The sequence below is a fragment of the Petaurus breviceps genome, unplaced genomic scaffold (assembly GCF_028583685.1).
Source record: "Petaurus breviceps papuanus isolate PSGF00001 unplaced genomic scaffold, PetGlider_PUasm1.0 140, whole genome shotgun sequence".
Taxonomy (NCBI): Eukaryota; Metazoa; Chordata; class Mammalia; order Diprotodontia; family Petauridae; genus Petaurus; species Petaurus breviceps.
Window position 1 is genome coordinate 24,545,177 of NW_027185698.1, and position 19,362 is coordinate 24,564,538.

Below are 19,362 nucleotides of genomic sequence, written 5' to 3' on the forward strand. Positions count from 1 at the left end.
CACTCCAGCTGTTTGTTTTTTGGAGATGAAAAGAATCAGTGGCTTAAAAAGTAATTTTTAAAACGTTTCAAGCACTACTGAATAAGTTAATAGAAACTTAAATTTACAAGCTGTCAATTAGTAGTTAATTGGGAGCCAGACTTTCCAACCAATTACTATTTTCCTACTTCAAATACCATCTACCACATACATGCATGTGAAAAGCTGCTACAGTACTACTAATCACTGTCTATTTCTGGAAGCTCTTTCAAATGACACTCTACCCTGCAAGAAATCTTTCTATGGAGTGGTAAAGGTCATTCCTCCCCTTATGGAGACACTTACAACTTCACATCACCTGACCCCTCTAAAGTTCAAGACCAAGAGAAGAAGATAGATGACACTTAAGTGTTGCCTATGGTGCTAGTTTTTTGACATACTAAGAAAACGTGTGCATCTACTTTCATTAAAGAACAGAACAAAGTCAACATGTTTTGACTGAATGTGGCATCAAGGCCCACAATTACATAAACATATTGATTGACAGACACAGTAAAATTAATTGACAATTAAATCAATCATTTTCAATAATCTTTTAAGACTCCTATGATCTTAGAATGTCTCTAAAAAGGGATTATCTAATTCGATAAACTTTCTTTTTCATCATTTTGTCATTCCTGTAAAAATAGCTATTTCCTATAAGAGACATAGGATAGCATAAGTGGAAGGAGCAAGACACTCAGGAGTTAGAAGACCTGGATTTAGTCTCCGTGCCACCACTTATTATTAGCTGCATGACCTAAAGCAATTCATTTAGCCTATCTAAATCTCAGTTTACACATCTGTCAAATGAATATAACAATCCTGCCCAACTCATAAGGTTGTGGAGAAGACTAAATGAAGCAAATTATGTAAAATGCTTTATAACCATAAAGCATTAAATCAACTGTGTCATCATAAGTGTCCATTTACACTATTTACAAGTGTGCTTGAAGGTCATGATGCAACTTGACTGAAATGCAATAAGGCAACTCGAAAGGTGCAGTGGACACAGAATCACAGCCACAGAAACTATCTGGTCCAACTAAGGGTGCTGAACCCAAAACCAGTAAGCCGCAATTTAGAAACTATCTCCTCCACTGCTCGTGGTATGATAACAGATGGGCAAGGCCACCTTCCTGAGCTTCAGTTTCCTCAATACTAACATAGAGATAATAATACTTGCTGTCCCAGGACTGATGCAAGATGCAAGATGCAAGATGATGGTAAGTATTTTGTTCACCTCTCCATTTTATGTAAACCTCAGCTGTTTTCATTTTAAAGTTTGCAGAAGGTTTTATTCATATCAGTTACTGGACTCAGGCCTTCTGTATTCCATGTATATATAGCAAGCATTCCATCACTGCATTCCTGAGCAACCACAATGCTTTTCACTACAAGTTTCTCCAGACATAAATGTTCAAGTACAATATCTCTCAAATAGTGTCACTATGAATATTCTCCTCTTTCTTCAAAGCCTATTAGTGACTAAGAGCTTTAATTTTGTTCCTAGAATCAATATTTTGATGATAAAAGAAAAAAAGAAAGGAACTTTTTACCTCAACAGATATTCTGCATAGATAGCAGTTTCTGGCAAAATCTGCTCTAAGAAAGCTTCCCCTTCATCTCCTTTAGATTTCAGATATTCACAAAGAACTCTCCAATACAAAGCAATTTCAGGGGTTAGTGTTTCCACAGGGATCAATTTCCTTGATTTAAAAAAAAGAAAGGCAATTAATTTATAATTGAAGAGTAAAAACCTAACAAAGTACATTCTCTAAACAGGAAATTAAATTTTAAGGCTGCTATAACTTTTTTTTTAACTACAAGTTTATTTTATTTATCCTCTCCCATCTCTACCCCTAAAAAAAAAAAAGAAAAATTATCAAATACACAGTACTGGAATAAGCTGTTTGCTAGTATAAAACCAAAGTAATAAAAAGGAAAAAAGAAAGTGAATAGATTGTGACACACATCTAATAGAAGTTTTATGTGGGAAAGAACAAGGAAGATGAGACAGGGCAGCCATACAACTACAGAAAGACAGAGAGGAAGACCAGAAGTATTACACTCATCTCAAAAACATATGGAAAATAAAACTAAATGTAGTAATCTGCCAATCATGGTCATCTAGTCACATAAGAAACAGAGACTTCTCCTTGATATATGTGCCTATCAGGTAAAGTTGTGTCCAATTAACTGCATCTGTGCCTATCTACAAGCTCATGATTCTGAAGGGGAAGGGAAGAAAGATATAGAGTAATAAAGAACAATCCTCTATTTACCTGCCATCGCTGTTTTTACAGACTTCCATCAGTTCACTAAGAGGAATAACGGCAAACAAGGCCTTCAGGATTGAGTTTGCCACTTCAGGACAGTTTTCTACATCCAGTCGATGAAGAAATTGTAAGATATCTCCTTCAGTAAAATGTAACCAAGCCTGAAGAAGTTTCTTCCGCATAACTTCTTTCACAGCCTCTATTCATATAAACATTTAAAAATACCACATAAGCAATATCCATCTGGCTTTCACTACCTATACTTTCAATAAAGGTTAGTTTAGTTTAATTCATTATGCTCAAAATCATAGACAAGACCTCAAAGACTACCTAGAATGACCTCCTCATTTTGAAAATGTGGTAAATGGGGTCCAGAAGTAAAGTAACTTGCCCAAGAATTGGAAACTGAGGGGATGCCCATCAATTAGGGAATCGCTGAACAAGTTGTGATATATGAATGAATGGAATACTTCTCTTCCATAAGAAATGACAAGCAGGTGAATTAAAAAAAAAAAAAACCTGGAAAGATTTACATGAACTGATGCTAAGTGAAGTGAGCAGAACGAGAACAATGTACACAGTAACAACCACAATGTGCGAGACCAATTTTGACACTTAGCTCTTCTCAGCAAAGCAATGATCTAATAAAATTCCAAAAGACTCATGATGTAAAATGCTATCCGCACTCAGAGAAAGAACTATGGAGTCTGAATGCAGATCAAAACATCCTTTTTTTTTCCTTTCTCATGGTTTTGTCCTAATTCTTCTTTCATAACATGACTAATGTAGAAATGTCTAATATGATTGTACACATACAGCCTATATCAGATTGCATGCTGTCTTGCTGAGTGAGGGGAAAAAATCTGGAACTCAAAATATTATGAAAGTGAATACTGAAAACTAGAACGAAATTAAATTTTTTTAAAAGAAACAAAGGATAGGAACAGGCAGTTTCCAGAGAAAGAAACTAAAGATATCTATAAGCACATGAAGAAATGCTCTAAATCACTATTGATTAGAGAAATGCAAATCAAAACAACTCTGAGGTACCACATCTCACCAGTCAGATTGGCTAAGATGACAAAACAGGAAAATGACAAATGCCGGAGAGGATGAGGGCAAATTGGAACACTAATGCATTGCTGCTGGGGTTGTGAACTGATCCAATCTTTCTGGAGAGCAATCTGGAATTATGCCCAAAGGGCTATAAATAATTTCATACCCTTTGACCCAGCAGTATCACTTCTGGAGTTATATCCCAAAGAGATCATAGAAGTGGGAGAAAGACCCATATGTACAAAAATATTTATAGCAGCTCTTTTTGTGGTACTAAAGAATTGGAAATTAAGAGGGTGCCCATCAATTGGGGAATGGCTGAACAAGTTGTAGCATATGCATGTTATGGAATACTATTGTGCCATAAGAAACAAGGAGCAGATGGACTTCATATTTACCTGGAGAGGCTTATATGAACCGATGCTGAGAGAGAAGAGTAGAACCAGGAGAAATTTGTACACAATTACACACACAACATATGAGTGACGACCAACTTTGATAGACTGGACTCTTCTCAGCAATGCAGTGATATAAGTCAACTCCAAAAGACTCATGATGGAGAGATATGTCTACATCCAGAAAAAGAACTAGAAAAAACAGAGTTTGAATGCAGATTGAAGCAAACTACCTGCTCTTTGTCTTTTTCTTGTTTGGTTTTATTTCCTCTTTACCATTTTTCATTCCATCTGATACAATCCATCTTTATAACCTGACTAATGTCTATTGTGAAAGTATTTACAAATCCTATACTTGACTGTATGCCGCCATGGGGGGGGGGGGGGAGGACGGAGGGGGACAGAATTTGAAACTCAAGGAATTGTGGAATTGAATCTTGTAAACTAAAAGTAAACAAACAAATTAATAAAAAAAGAAATAAAAAAGAAAAAGAAACAAACAAAAAAATAAAGTAACTTTCCCAAGATCACAGAATTAAATGTTAGATCTGGAAATTAAGTCTCTTGATATTTCTAAAAAAGTAAGTGGAGACCAAGAAAATAAACCAACAAAAAAGCCAACCAAAAAATCACCTAATAAAGTTGAGATATACAGGAGCACTCCCCAGGATTTTATTTTTATATACTCTACTCCTCAGCAATTTTATTTAGTCTCCAGTATTTACTCTTCATTTCTACATTAATGACCCCTAATTCAGTATCCATAACCCTGATCTCTTCTCTAAACTCTAGACTTGTATCTCTAGTTGTCTGTTGAGCATTTGCACCTCAATGCCATGTTAAATATTAAAACTTGGTGGCTGGTGCTCTTTCCCTCCTTTGATATCTACTCATCTCCATGTATTATCACACCCAGGCCAGAGTAGAACACAAGATCCTTGAAGATAGAAATGATTTTATTTTTGTCTTTGTATTCCCGGTATCTGACACACAGTATGTTTAATAAATGCTTGTTGAACTAAATCCTAACAATGATCCGTGAGGCAGGAAGAAACAAGTATTGTGTTCATTTAACATATGAAGAAATTGAGGCTCAAGGAATATGTGATTTGCTCAAAGTCACAAAAAAATAAGCTAGCTCTTTTGACTAAATCTACTATTCTCTTTTTAAAATTAAACTTTATTTTTTATTGTGATTGAACAAAGATTTTTTTTCATTTTAAAGGAGAAAAATTTTTAGCAAAATTGTTCTTTAGAGTCATCATTTTCTTTCTAATTTTATATTCATTTTCTATTGCTTTGTCATTACTGTTCTAACAATGTTGTAGTCACCATTTATATTGTTCTCCTGGCTCTGCTTGCTTCACTTTGCAATAGAGTTCATGCAGGTCTGTCTGTTTTCTGCATTCATCATAACTGTCATTTCTTACAACACAGTAAAATTCCCACACCATATTTTGTTTAGTCATTCCCTCATCAATAGACATCTACTTTGCTTCTACATATTTGCTACCAAAAACTGTTGCCATAAAAATATTTGTGTATATAGAGCTTTTTTTTGTCAATAACTTCTTTAGGGTGGATGACTAGCAATGAAATCTTTTGGTCAAAGGGTGTAGATATTTTAGCCACTTTTATCTGCATAATTTCAAATTGCTTTCCAGAACAGTTATACTGATTCACAGATCCCAATGCATTTGTAACTTCTCAATTTAGTCACAATTTTAAAAATTTAAGAGAGTTACTTCCTCAAAGTCCAACTTCTTTATTAATTTAAGGATTAAATGATAAGTTAATTTTTTTAAAAAAGATAAAAATTTGGATGGCAACCAACCAGATTAGAAAATCACTATAAGTCTAAAGGGAAGGAAACATCACCATGGAAAATAAAAACTTCTGATATGAAACACTTTTAATAACAGGGAATACATTATCATTTAATATGTCTTTTACATATTTTGCTTAATCTTTAAAACTGAAAAGAAAATAAATTACTTCTCCTTTTACTCCTTGAATTTCCCTAAAGGTTTCTGACAAAACAAAGTCATGAAAAAATACAGTATTCTTTTGAGCACAAATAAGAGAAAAGTTTTGAATTGCCTTGAGAAACAAAGGACTAGGTCTCCATGCCAGAACTAAAGTAAACAAGAGTATAAATTTTACCCTCAGTTTTGGGGACCTTCAAGAAGACTAAAAAAATGAATTTAAATAATGTATAAGAACCTAAAATATTCATTAAGAAACATGTTTATAAAATGAATTAACAGGAAAATGTTAATGTTAAGCTGGACAAAAAATTCCAGCCTGCTTCCCTTCTTCAATCTACTGCTCTGATTTTCAAGTTATCCTATTTGTATTTGAACCACTTGAGATCTGTTTTCCACATCTGAAAAAGGTAAGGAGTAGTTTAAAATAGAAATTGGATTAAAGAGGTATGGAAAAATAGGAAATGTAACCTTCAAGGAAGCAGCTTCCTTCCTGTCTTTGTTATACTCAGTAAGACTAGGGAAATTTTTTCATTACAGGAACTAAAGCTCAGTGAAATGAACACAGAAGAAATCAAGGATGTAGGAAAAGAGTGCAGGAAAATTTATAAGGTAAAAATGTATAATACAAATTGACACTGTAATAAAAATTGGCTACCCTTCATAAGTGAAGAAAATATATCACTGTAAAACTATCCCTATGACTTGTATTCTGAATTTTTTCCTAGAATGATGAACATCAAGTCATTATTTCAACTATACTCCCTGCCGCCCTCAGAACACAAAATTTGTAAAAATTCTGGTTGTTAAAAGAAATATGAAAAAAAAGATTTTAAAACTATTGTAATAGTTTGTTGTTTCAATCAAGTGTGGAACCACAAAAACAGGAAAAACAGCCAGAGTAGACCCAGTGCATTAAGAGAGTAGTGCTGGAAGCAACATAATTGTGAAGGCACTGAGGGACCAAGGTATAAAGTATTTAAAAGTGAGAAGATGTAGAAAAAATTTTTATTTTAAATAAATATTACTTGCATTAATGTCAACAGGCAATCATTGATAACAAAAAATAAATCAACTGAGGAAATATAAATAATTACTGACCTATGTACCTGCTCTCCAAAGTATACAAAATCTACATGACAGTTTTTAATAATCAAGGCATACTTGATAAGGTTATTAGTAAAGAACAAACAGGCTCTCAAGAGCCACTTCCAAAAACAGACATCTTTACTATTTCAAAACTAAATGAAAGATATAGAAAATACAAGAACCTAATGTACTCACTGTTTCTTGATTTTGAAAAAGCATGAATGGAGAAAGCAAAAAGTCACTAACAGGCTATTTTATAAGGTGTCTCCCATTCATATATCAAAATCATTTAAGACTCTTTGAAAGATATAACAACAGGGGCGGCGAGGTGGCGCAGTGAATAGAGCACCAGCCCTGGAGTCAGGAGGACCTGAGTTCAAATCTGGCCTCAGACACTTAACACTTACTAGCCATGTGACCTTGGGCAAGTCACTTAACCCCAATTGCCCTGCCCTCCCCCTCCAAAAAGAAAAAAAAAGAAAGATATAACAACAAAAACAACACTATTCAAGGAACCTTTAATCATAAACATCAATAGAGAGGCTTAAAACAGAGAGATAGCCTTGCCAAAGTATTGATCACTATGATGGAGGTGATCCAGTGGAGAATCCTGTGGATGAAGCCCTCCAGATGCTGTTTTTGTATAGTGTGCTAAATGTTCTAAGCCACAAAATATTGTTGTCTTCTAGAAGAGATCTACAATCATTCAAAGTAGCTGCCTTGCATTTCCACAAAGGAAAGACCAAGTCGATGAATTCTTACTGGCCAGAACACAACAAATATTTAGATTAACATCCCATAGAGCGTTTTCAATAGTATGTCTATCTGAGACAGATAATACAGAGTGATGAGTTGGGCCAGAGATCAAACAGGAGAAGAAGCAGCTAGATTTCCTTCAGGACACTTCAAAGTTCTTTTATCTACTCCAAGCTCCCACGAAAACATAGGTTCATATTTTCATACTTACATTCTAAAAGTATTGACAAATGGCAGGGAGATATAGTATACAGTTGTCTCCAGAGAACTAAAAATAAGTCTCATGGTGGATTTGTGCAAGCTACAACATCTAATCAAAAGAGAATTTGAAAGAACAAGATTTGTATTTTATCAAGGAAATGTAAAAGAAGAAAAAAAGATGGGCTCTTCACGTGGTGAAGTTAAGAAATAAGAAGTGGAGAGAGCCACGGAGTTCCACTAGACCTCTCACAATGACAAGAAAAATCAAGGAAGTCATCCAGAACATTGAGCAGTCTGCTTTATTTAATTTTTGTGGGAAAAAGGACTAGAATTGCACAGGATAGGCAGGTATAAATGGGTTCCATTAAATAACAGATATATTTTAGTTCCCATCTCATGGGTTTATTATGAGGTCCATAAAAGATAATGTAAAACCCTTTTTAAACTTTAAAACAATACACAACTATCAATTATTATTACATGCAAAGCAGTACACTGGATGCTACAGGAAATGTTTAAGATTTACAAAGCACAACCTTGACCGTCAAGGTATGCTAATCCAAAAATATCAAATCTAAACTCATATACATTGCTTACCTGATCTGTCATTAAGGCCTCGCTGAAGAAGCTCTACTCTCTGAGCTATAGACAAAGCTCTCATATGAACCTTTTCAGCTAAAACCTTAAAAAATAATTGACAGACAAAAGTTAAGTTCCATTAACCTGGAAACGTGAAAAAATCCTTTATTTCTGCTTAATATAAAAATGGATTTTATCAATTCCTTTGTCCCAAAAGAAAAAATAAGCATACCTCTATCAACTGATTGGTATCAATTTAAAATTACAAAATAGGTTTCCAGGAAACTTAGTTTTTTCTATGAACATTATTATATTCCTAAATAGTTTTTTCAAATTAAATTTCCACTTTAAAGCAGGACTTATATTTTTAAAGTATCAACGTATAAGATATTTAAAACTCACATACCTGATATGCCAACTTCCTGACAGCCTCTTTCACATCCCTGGTACGCCCAACAATTTTTGACAAAGTCTTTGCTGATGGAGCAATACAAGATAACACTGCACGCCTCACTTCTGAATTGGAATCATTTTCAAGTAAGATACTATATGCTTTAAAATAAAAAGCAAAAAAAAATTTAGTTGCTTTAAGGTTTCTCATCATTTGAATTACTAATCACTTTATCCATTCGTATGAAAGCAACATTAAGAACTTAACAAAATTACCATTAAATATTACAAAAATACTTCAGAATCATGTAAGATGGAGATAGTTTCAATAAAGAAAGTGACTATCAAGGATCACCAAATAGTAAAGTGTGCCTGATCCTCCTCCTGTGGAAGGAGGAAGGAAAAATGGACTTAGAGGAAGTCCTGAGTTTGAATCCAACTTTGCCACTTACAGCTGTGCTCTCTTAAGTCACTGCACTTAACTGAGCCTGTTTTCTCATCTGTAAATAGGAACAATCATATTTGTATTATTTCTTTCTGTGATATCACAGGACTGGCACAAGAATCAAGTGAGATGTTTATGAAGCACTTTATAAACTGCAAAGAACTTTATGTCAGCTTTTATTATTTATTACAAGGGATAGGCAATAAAATTTAGTATTTCTTAATGCATTCAGTGTATGATTAATGGTAATTATGCCTGGAAATATTAATTGAACAGTACAGAAAAGGTAATTTCAGACCTGGCTACACCTTCAGCACGTCAATAAACATTTATATTAAGCACATACTACGCACCAGACAGCGATGGGCATACAAAAAGGAGCAAAAACACTTGTTGTCACGTTGTCACGTGTCCATATTCTAATGGGGGAGATAACACGCCAATAACTAGATGCATACAAGACACGTGCCCTGTAAATGGGAGGCCATCTCAGAGGGAAGGCACTAACAGCATGGGGCCAGAAAAGGCTTCCTGAAGAAGGTGGGATAACGAAAATGACAAGGGAGGAAAGAGGTATGTGGAAAAAATTTTGCATATTACTTAAATATAAAAGCCAAATGAGATACCTACATGAAACATTGCCATTTTCAGTCAATTCTAAACATTTAACTTTAATTTCTATACATAATTAGAGGCCCACACATATATTATAGGCACTCCTTGAGAGTCTGCTGCATCGTAATAATTGAAATACCTATAAATCAGTTCAAATTACATTTTTTAAAAGAATGAAGACTAAAATTCTTTGTTATAAAACACTCTGGAGGTGGGGTGCAGGGGAGGGACTAAGCAATGTAAAAACAAAAGACATCAATAAAAATGTTTTTAAGAAAGAGTAAAGATTACAAAAATATTTAATAAATAAAAGTTAGAGTCATCATAAGTCAAACAGTGAAACATGAGATGTCACATTTAATTATGGCTTAAGTTATTTTCTCAGCAAACAGGCTTACTAAATCAACATAAAGGATTGAGGTTAAAAATTAGTCAATTAAGATTATAGGCAAGGTTACAGATTACAGGTACAAGGTCATCTAGAGTTGCAGAGTGTAGACAATGGTCATTGCACAGACAAGGAAATTGAGGCCCAGGTAGGTTAAGTGACTTGACCAAGGTTATATAGACAGTAAATGGCATAGTTAGGATTCAAACTCAGGTCCTTAGATTCCAAATGGTCGAAAAGAAATTATTCTAAGGACGCTAGAAGCCCTTTGGCTTGGATTTTGGACAAATCCAAGCATATTAAAAGTCCATTTTAAAGGTCTTTATTTTTTTTAAACAGCTGTCCATTCTGAAGAGTTCTCAAAAATGTTTCTTGACATTGCTACCTGGGAAACAAACATTTGTTCCTATATTTCAAATAATTTACACATAGAGAATAAATCGTGACTTGAAAGGCTTCTATTACGGCAATTTACTTTAAAAATCCAATTACTGAGAAAAAGTTTATTTGGAAATGAATCATGACATTGCACATACCATTGACTACAGGACAATCATCATCCTTGGGATCCTGAAGTCTAGCAAGAGCCAGAACTGCCTGAATTCTCACATTTGGAATTTTATCTTTCACTCTAATAAGCATGGCTTCATTAATTTTATCAAACATATCATCATCAATCTGGGCGTTTTCCGGCATACTTCCCAAAAGTTTATTTATAAGATGGCACACTCTAAATCTAACTGCATTGCTATTTGCTTCATGAGACTAAAACAAAAACAAATGAAGAATTAATCATAAGATACATTATAGAAATCACATTTAATTCAGTTTTTCTCCAAAATATGTACACAAATACTTTCCAGTTTAAGTTTACATTTCTTAAGTTTCTGAAAATGTGTAGGACATTTTATATTGTAAAATATAAAAGCTATAACTATCTCATCTATGTGCCCTAATATACACTTTAAACCTTGTCCAAAATAAAACTAGTCTTAAGAATTGATTCTTCAACATGCCTTTCCTTGCAAAACTTGAATTGTTTAAACAATATTTACATTAAACTAGAACATTAGTTTTCTCATTAAAAATATATTGGAGAAGTTATCAAATTTATTATCTTAAATGGTCATATTGTTAATATTCTGCATAGATAATTATAAGTTTTTGGAAACTAATTTAATATTCTTCCAAACATTGACACATATTTTCTAAATGTTCTAAATGGTACATGTCTAAAAGCCTCGTTAATTCAGCAAATTTCTTCAATAAACACATTCCTAAAACATCTTAATAATGAATCACATAATACCTCCAGGAGAAAAGTAAACAAATCATTTAAAAGGGAACTTTCTTCATCGTCTTCATCATCTTCTTTCTCTGACTGGTGAAATGAAGTAACAAACTTAGCAGCAAAATCTATTACTCGCTCCACAGCAGGTTCCCGCTTATAGATTACCATAGCGTATTTAAGGTAGTGAACAAATTCTTTAAAAAAATTTGTTTTATCTTCTACCTGAAAGACAAAATAAATCCCTCTTAAATATATTTATAAACCTATTTATTCTCAGAATTACCTTAAGGTATTATTAAATATTAATATTTAACAAATATTAAATCACTATTCAGACAAATTAAAATCTTTACTTTTTCCTAAATGAAATATTGGCAATCAAAAAACAACATCTTACTCCAAGGTAACTTTCCATTAGTATAACACTAAGAACCCAGATTTCTATAGGGCTCTAAGGTTTACAAAGCTCTTTTCATAAATTACTTTGTATTCATCCTAACAACCCAGTGAGGTTACCCATGTACACCTGGATAAGTGGTTAAACAAAAAAAAATTAAACCCAGGTTTTAGAATCAAAATCTCAATAGTTGGTGGGGACCTAACCATCCATCTACTCTAGCCCATAAAATTTCAACATTTATATTCTTATCATCTAAGACACTAATTAAAAACCCTCCCATTGACATCAACTCGACTGTAAGAAACTCCAAAGCATCAAAAAAAAAAAATATGGACTAGATTTTCACTGTAAATGAATACTGTGGTGCTTAATAAATGATTACTGATTCATTGATTTTGATTCTTCTAAATATCCCTGAATCTGCACTTCTGGTGAAAAGTATCCAACACAGAAAGTGTACTCTTTTATGAGGAACACAAAGACAACACTATCTGCTCTTGTTGTCTATGCTACCATAAAAACTGATTTTTGATATGCCATTTGTCATCCATATTCATTTATCCACATGAGGCAATGTAGTACAATGGAAAGAATATTAGTCTTGGTGCAAGAAGGTAAGTGTTTGGGTACCAGCCATAATGCTTATTGTGTTGGCAAAGTCACGATCTCTCTATAACATTGTTTCCTCATCTGTAAAAATGGGTTATATCACTGAGTTGTGAGGAAACCATATGATAAAGTACTTTGTATACAATGTCAACCTGAAATGACATAAATTGGCAACTCTTCTTCAACTTGTCTTGGGGGGGGGGGGACTGACTGAGAAGCAAAGGGACTTGCAGAGGGTCACAAAACCTGTTATGTATCTTAAACTCAAGTCTTAAAAAACTCCAGAGGCTCTCAAACACACTATAAAATGGTTAAATGTAAGTTATTAGTATCATGCTAGCCTTTCATATTAAGATCATCTTCCATTACAATATTCATTATTGGATTATCATCCTTCCTTTGCCTCCCCACATCCCATCCTAATAATACCACAAACACATGACCCTGTGCAAGAAAAAGAACAAAGGACCACAGATTTAAATCTGGAAAAGACCTTAGAGGCCCAATTAACAGTTTTGTCAGTCAACCTCAGGAAGCTTCAGTTTCCTCTCAGTGAAATGAGCTCTTATTATTATTTCTATATTTCTTTGTCGAAATGACCAAAGTAAAAATTAAAGGAAAACCTACAAACGACTTTTAGGCAATGTGATATACTACAAAATACTAGACTAAGAATTAAGAGCTGTTAGTTCTAATCTCAGTCTTGCAACCCTGAGTAAGCCACTGCAGTTTATTCAAATAGAAATGGGCAGGACTGGAGTAAATGGGATTGGATCTAGATTCCTCATTATACTGAGGAACTGAGACAAACCTTTTATACCTAAAATTCATTTCTAGTATCTTCAACTGGTAAAATTAAAGTCTAGGGCTGCAGAACCTGCAGCCTCAAGGCTACATGTGGCCCTCTAGGTGCCCAAGTGGAGCCCTTTGACTGAATTCAAACTTCAGAAGTTTGTTCTGTGAAGTTTGGATTCAGTCAAAGGGCTAGACTTGAGAATCTAGCCAGCCACATGTGGCCTCAAGGCCGCAAGTTCTCCTCCCCTGAAAAGCCTAATAAATTATGTATATCAACAAAAATTACTTTTGCTTCAATGTAGACAGCCCTCAATGGTTAATTTTATTCATTTTTGTAAGTTGGAATCACCTCACAACTCCTCATATTAAAAAATAAGGATAAGAAAAAAATAACAGAAATATGTGAAAGAGAAGTCTTGTATAAATCAATGGAAACAGTCATGATAAAAAGGTAGAAAGCTGTTATAGTGAAAATTCATTCTAGACAAGGACTTTGAATAAGTAAATGAAAAAGCACTCTTCCTCCTCTAGTGGGGTCATTTATTTTAAAAGAACGAGTTGCAGTTACTTTTAATATTTGATAGTATTCTATAGCTGGTCTTTTAAAACAGTATCCTATAATCTTGGTCCCAGGGCCTTCTTAGCCACCTGCACTAACTAGCTTCAGTCTTCAGCCCTTTGGTATCAAGGGGAAAGAAATCCTAGACACCCAGATTCCAAACACACATTTCCTGGCCAATCTTCTTCACAGAGATTTCCCTGTACCTAGAACAAACTTGGCTTGACCCAGAGCATTTGTAGAATCATGAGAATACCTATCAACCTCCCAGTCACCTGGGACAGTCTTAGCCTTAGTCTTTCCTCTATGTCTTTCCCCAGAGTCTTGCACCAGCCCTGGACCTGAACTTAGAGAAAAGGGATAGAAAAATCTCATCACCTGCCTCCCTTAATGGTCCTCTTCTCAATCACTGGTATTCTGCCTGAGTTCATTCCTCAAGTCTGTCTACCCTTGCTCCCAAATACCCTCCCCACAAGGGGCAGCTAGGTGGCACACTGAATAAAGCACTGGGCCCGAGTTCAAATTCGGACTTAGCACTTAACACTTACTAGCTTCGTGACCTTGGGCAAGTCACTTAACCCCGACTGTCCTGCCTTCCCCCCTCAAAATAAATAAATATAAATACCCTCCCACCCAGGGATTCTGAACCCCAAATGCCCAATACACAAGCCATGTACTTCATCCTCAACTGCTCATTCACTCAACATCCTCCCAACCCACTGCCCCAATGTCCCACTCTAGATCTGCCCACCCCCCTTCCCAATCCCTCCAGCCCTCAATTCTTTCTCAGATCATCACTCCTAAGCTGACACACTCTCTTCCCTTGCCTATCTCAAACTCCTGGTAATCAGTTTAACTGTACACTCCATTACCTTGTCCTATCAACAATCACGATTTACAAAACCCCAGCCTTACACTGCTCCCACCATCTGCTCCCCTTGCCAAAAAAAAGAGTTGTGCTGACTCAGTCTACTACAAGTATTCCTTTTATGTCTCCCTAAGAGCAATCAGTTCAATACTCTACTCACCACAAGGGCTATTTTAAACTTTTTCATCTCTTCCCAAGCCTCCCATGGCATTGTCACTGCTGTTGTACAGTTATTTGGTTGTGTCTGTCTCCTCCTGGCAAAGACACTAGAGTGATCTGCCATTTCCTTCTCCAGCTCATTTCACAGATGAGGAAACTGAGGCAAACAGCGTTAACTGACTTACCCAGGATCACACAACTAGTAAGTGTCTGAGGTCAGATTTGAACTCAGAAAGATGACTCTTCCTGACTCCCCCATGGTACTAATGACCTACAATCTCAGTTTAGAACCTCTCACTTCATTAAAAAACAAACTCCCCCATCATCCCCTGCTTCACCCCTTTCTCCTTGCCAAGGTAAACCCTTCTACAAGTGCTCTTGATCCCATCCCTTCCCATCTTCTCAGAAGATTGCACCTCCTAACAAGCCTTCTCTTTTTCTAATCCTCAATCTTTCCCTATCTCCTGGAACTACTATATGACTCTTCATCCTTAAAAACAAAACAAAAAAAAAAACTCACTTAGGCCTACACACCTAGATAGCTATCATCCTATAGCTTTCTCCCTCTTTTCAAGCTCAATTTCTTGAGAAAGCTATATACGTTAGGTATCTCTCCTCATTCTCTTCTAAATCCTATGAAATCTGGCTTCTCATCTTATCATTCAACTGAAATGGCAACAAAACCAACAAAGACGGCTTCATTTGCCAAATCAAATGGCCTTTTTCCTCAATGCCTGTCTTCTGATCTCTGTAACCACTGACATTGTTGATCACTCTCTCCTCCCAGATATTTTCACCCTCCAGGTTTTTGTGACAATGGTCTCATCCGGTTCTCCCACCAGTCTGACTACTCCTCAGTTTCCTTGGCTGGACCTTTATCCAAGTCATGCCCACTAACCATGGGAGTCCTTCAAGCTTCAGACCTGGGCCCTTTCCTCTCTTCACTCTATACTATCTTGATTGGCGATCTCATTAGTTTCCATGGGTTCAACTCTCATTTCTATGTCATTTCTTTGTTCCTCAGTCCATATATCCAGTCATAAGCTACTCCTGAGTTCTAGTCCCTTTTTGGACAGCCTGAATTGGATGCCCCACACATCCTTCAAACTCAGCATGTCCAGAACTCACCATTTTCCTGGTCCCCCTATGCTCTACCCAACTTCCTTATTACTCTCCAAAGTGCCAAGGCCCATTCAGTCACCCAGGCTCACAAGCCTCAGTATCATTCTTTACTCCTCACTCTCACCCCACATAGCCAATCTGCTACCAAATCTCTCCTGTGGAAGAGGAAACTTCCTCTTCTCTTCATTCAAACGGCCACCACCTTAGTACAGACCCTCCTCTCTCTCATCTGGACTATTTTAACAGCTTTCTAAATGGTCTGTCTCCCTGACTCAAGTCTCTCAACACTCCAATTCATTATCCACTCAGTTGCCAAAATGATTTTCCTAAAGTATAGGCTGACCCATGTCCTTCTCTTACTCAATAAACTTTAGCAGCTCTCTATTACCTCCAGGATCAAAGGTAAAGTCCTCTTTTAGGCACTTACACCTCTTCCCACGCTTGTATCTCCCTACCTTTCCAATATTCTTACTCTTTACTCCAAGTACTTTTGCTTCCAGCTACACAGTCTGCCCCACAGAGCACTCCCACCTCTCGACCTTGAGCATTTGCACCAACTTTTCTCTGTACCTCCAATGCTCTCCCCTCTCATTTCTGCCTCCTGGCTTCACTGGCTTCCTTCAAGTCTTACTTAAAACCCCACCTTCTGAAAGAAGCCCTTCCTGCTCCTCCTCCAAGTCAGGGCCTTCCCTCAGGGATTAGTTCCAATTTATCCTGACCATATCTTACCATACATCCCACACTAAACCATGAGCTCTTTGACAGGGGTAGTTTTTGCCTTTCTTTGAATTACTAGGGATTAGCACAGTACCTGGTACTCATGAGGTGCTTTTTGATTGATGTAAGAGAATAGATCAACAAATCTGTCTTACCTAATTTTCTTTTAATATCAGAGTGAGGCTGAATCAAAAAACAAATAATGCTGTGAAACAGAAATATTAGATTTGAACAGTTCTAATCAGTAATAATTCCAACAAACAGAACATCTGCTCCTTAAGGACAGACTGTCATTATTACTGTATCTCCAGCGTCAAATCAGTGTTCTCCAAGAAAGAAGAACTTCAAATATACTAAATGTGATTAAAATTTGAAAATCTGGGAAAACCCCTAATTTAACTGAGACTCTGAAATTCATGGAGACAGGTGGAGAAAGTTTCAGATCGTTTATCTTATGCTTTAAATCCTACATCCTGGAACAGGAGGACCTAGGTTTGAATCCTAATTTTACTACCTGTGTAAGCCTTGCCTAAATCAACTCATGTCAACCAAAATTAGAGCTTACTATGGATGTGGGAATTTATTTTGTATACATATTTGTTACAAGGGGGGTTTGTTTTTTCCTTTTCCAATCTGGGGAAGAAGTGGGAGGGAAAAGTAAATTTTTGTTAACTGAAAAAATGAAATTAAAAAAATGTTAAGAGCTGACTGTCAGGCACTCTGCAAACACCAAAACACCAGAAGCACAACAAAAGTACAACAGTCCCCACTCTCAAGTTTACATTCTTTAGGCTAAATAACATGTAAAGAAATAGATACATACAGGGTAGATGGAAAATAATTTTAGAAGGGCAGATTGGGGAAGGAGACCAGGAAAGGATTCCTGAGAAAAGACATCTGAGTTGTCTGGAAGGAAGCTAGGGTGAAGAGGGAGAGTACTGCAGGCACAGGGAGCAGCCTGTGCAAATGTCCAGAGTCAGAAGACAGAATGACATGTCTGAGGAACATCAGGCCAGGGCAACAGGATGTTACAGGGTACCAGGAGGGGAGTAAAGTATAAGAAGACTAGAAAGACATGAAGGGGCCAGGCTGTAAAGGGCTTTAAATGTCCAAAAAAGTCTTGGGCTTCTAGAGTGCTGGGCTCGAACTCAGGAAGACTGGGGTTCAAATGTGGCCTCAACTACTTACTAGCTAAATGACCCTGAGCAAGTAAGTCACTTAACCACCCTTTGAAACCACCAGTTTCCTGTAAAAGTGGGATGATAATAGCACCCACCTCCCAGGTTTGTTGTGAGGATAAAACGAGATAACTGTAAAGCACCTAACATAATGCATGATCCACAGGACACATTACATATGTGCTAGCTATTATCATATTAGTAATATTTTTTGTTAAAAAAAAAAAAAGGCTTTCCTTTTGATCCTAATCTGTGCCAGGCTAAACTAAGCTAAGCACTGACAATATCTCATCTGATCCTCACTACAATCCTGGGAGTTAAGTGAAAATTCTAAGATGATCCCCATTTTACAGAGGAGGAAACTGAAGCAAACAAGAGGGTTAAGTGACTCGCCCAGGGTCACACAACCAGTATGTGTCTGAGGCTGGATTTGAACTCAGGTTCTTCACCAACAGACACACACATCAATTGATCCTCACAAGTTTGCCATGAGGTAGGTGCTATTACTATCCTCATTTTACAGATGGGGCAACTGAGGCAAAGAAGTTATTAAATGACTTGCCCAGGGTCACACAGTGTCTAAAGTTGGATTAGAACCCGAGTTTTTTACACACACCCACCCCTTACATATATATCCTCTCATTAATACACATTATTACACACACCCTACTCATTTCACACTCACATCCTTTACACACACCCCTTACACACCCACCCACTCACGCATTACACACACATCCCTTACACACCCATCCACTCCTCATACATACTCCCTCCCTTCCAGTGCCCTCCCCAGGAGGGGCTGTGCACAGAAAGGGCAGGGCCGGGGCTCCAGGGGCCACAAGCAAGAGTCCGGCGCTCTTTCCCTGGCGCCCCCTAGCGCCCGACAAAGGGCAGGCTCCAAATTCGAACCCAGGCCCCCAGACTCGCAGGCCGGAGCTCTTTCCCCACGCTCACCGTGCGGTACGTTCGGTTCAAGCCCGCCACCAGCTTGGCGTGGTTCTGGTGCGGCTGCTGGGCCAGCTGAAAGGCCTCTTTAATCTGCAGTAACTTCTTCTCCGCCCCCATGCCGGCAGTGCTCCGAGCTCTGGGACCGCTCCGGCAGGTCTCCGCCCTTCTTCAGGACCACGAAACCGAAGGTCCCTCAATGCGCTCCGAGAAGCGACTAGCAGCCTCTCCCGCCACTCCCAAACCTCTGAATTTCAAATTCTTCCCGCACTCGACAAAATCTCGCGAGAAGAGTGTCGGCGGTGGGAGTCGGTGCCTAAGCAAGGCACAGAGCATGCCCAGATGCTTTTGCACATGCTCAGTCTTCCTCTGCCCTAAGGTTTCCATGGGAACCAACCGGCGGCCTTTATCAGAGTAAGCCAGAGGTGGAAGGTGAAAGGTGGGAGGAAGTGGGTGTCCCCCACTCCCGGGAGTCCGCGTTATGTAGCGAAGTCTCCGACATCCCCCCAGTATTCCGGGT

The 19,362-nt window shown here is 37.1% G+C and overlaps 1 protein-coding gene across 1 annotated transcript in view; it reads right to left on the reverse strand.

Annotated features, from left to right (window-relative positions):
* Nucleotides 1-19,144, reverse strand: part of NCAPG (non-SMC condensin I complex subunit G) — a 45,870-nt gene extending 26,726 nt beyond the window's left edge. Inside the window, exons 1-7 of the mRNA XM_069069179.1 lie at nucleotides 18,852-19,144; nucleotides 11,506-11,709; nucleotides 10,733-10,961; nucleotides 8,765-8,910; nucleotides 8,377-8,461; nucleotides 2,304-2,496; nucleotides 1,578-1,727 (exon numbers count right to left, since the gene is read on the reverse strand). Coding sequence (XP_068925280.1) covers nucleotides 1,578-1,727; nucleotides 2,304-2,496; nucleotides 8,377-8,461; nucleotides 8,765-8,910; nucleotides 10,733-10,961; nucleotides 11,506-11,709; nucleotides 18,852-18,962 — 1,118 coding nt within the window. The 5' untranslated portion in view covers nucleotides 18,963-19,144. The remainder of the gene's footprint in view (nucleotides 1-1,577; nucleotides 1,728-2,303; nucleotides 2,497-8,376; nucleotides 8,462-8,764; nucleotides 8,911-10,732; nucleotides 10,962-11,505; nucleotides 11,710-18,851) is intronic.
* Between the last annotated feature and the right edge of the window lie 218 nt (nucleotides 19,145-19,362).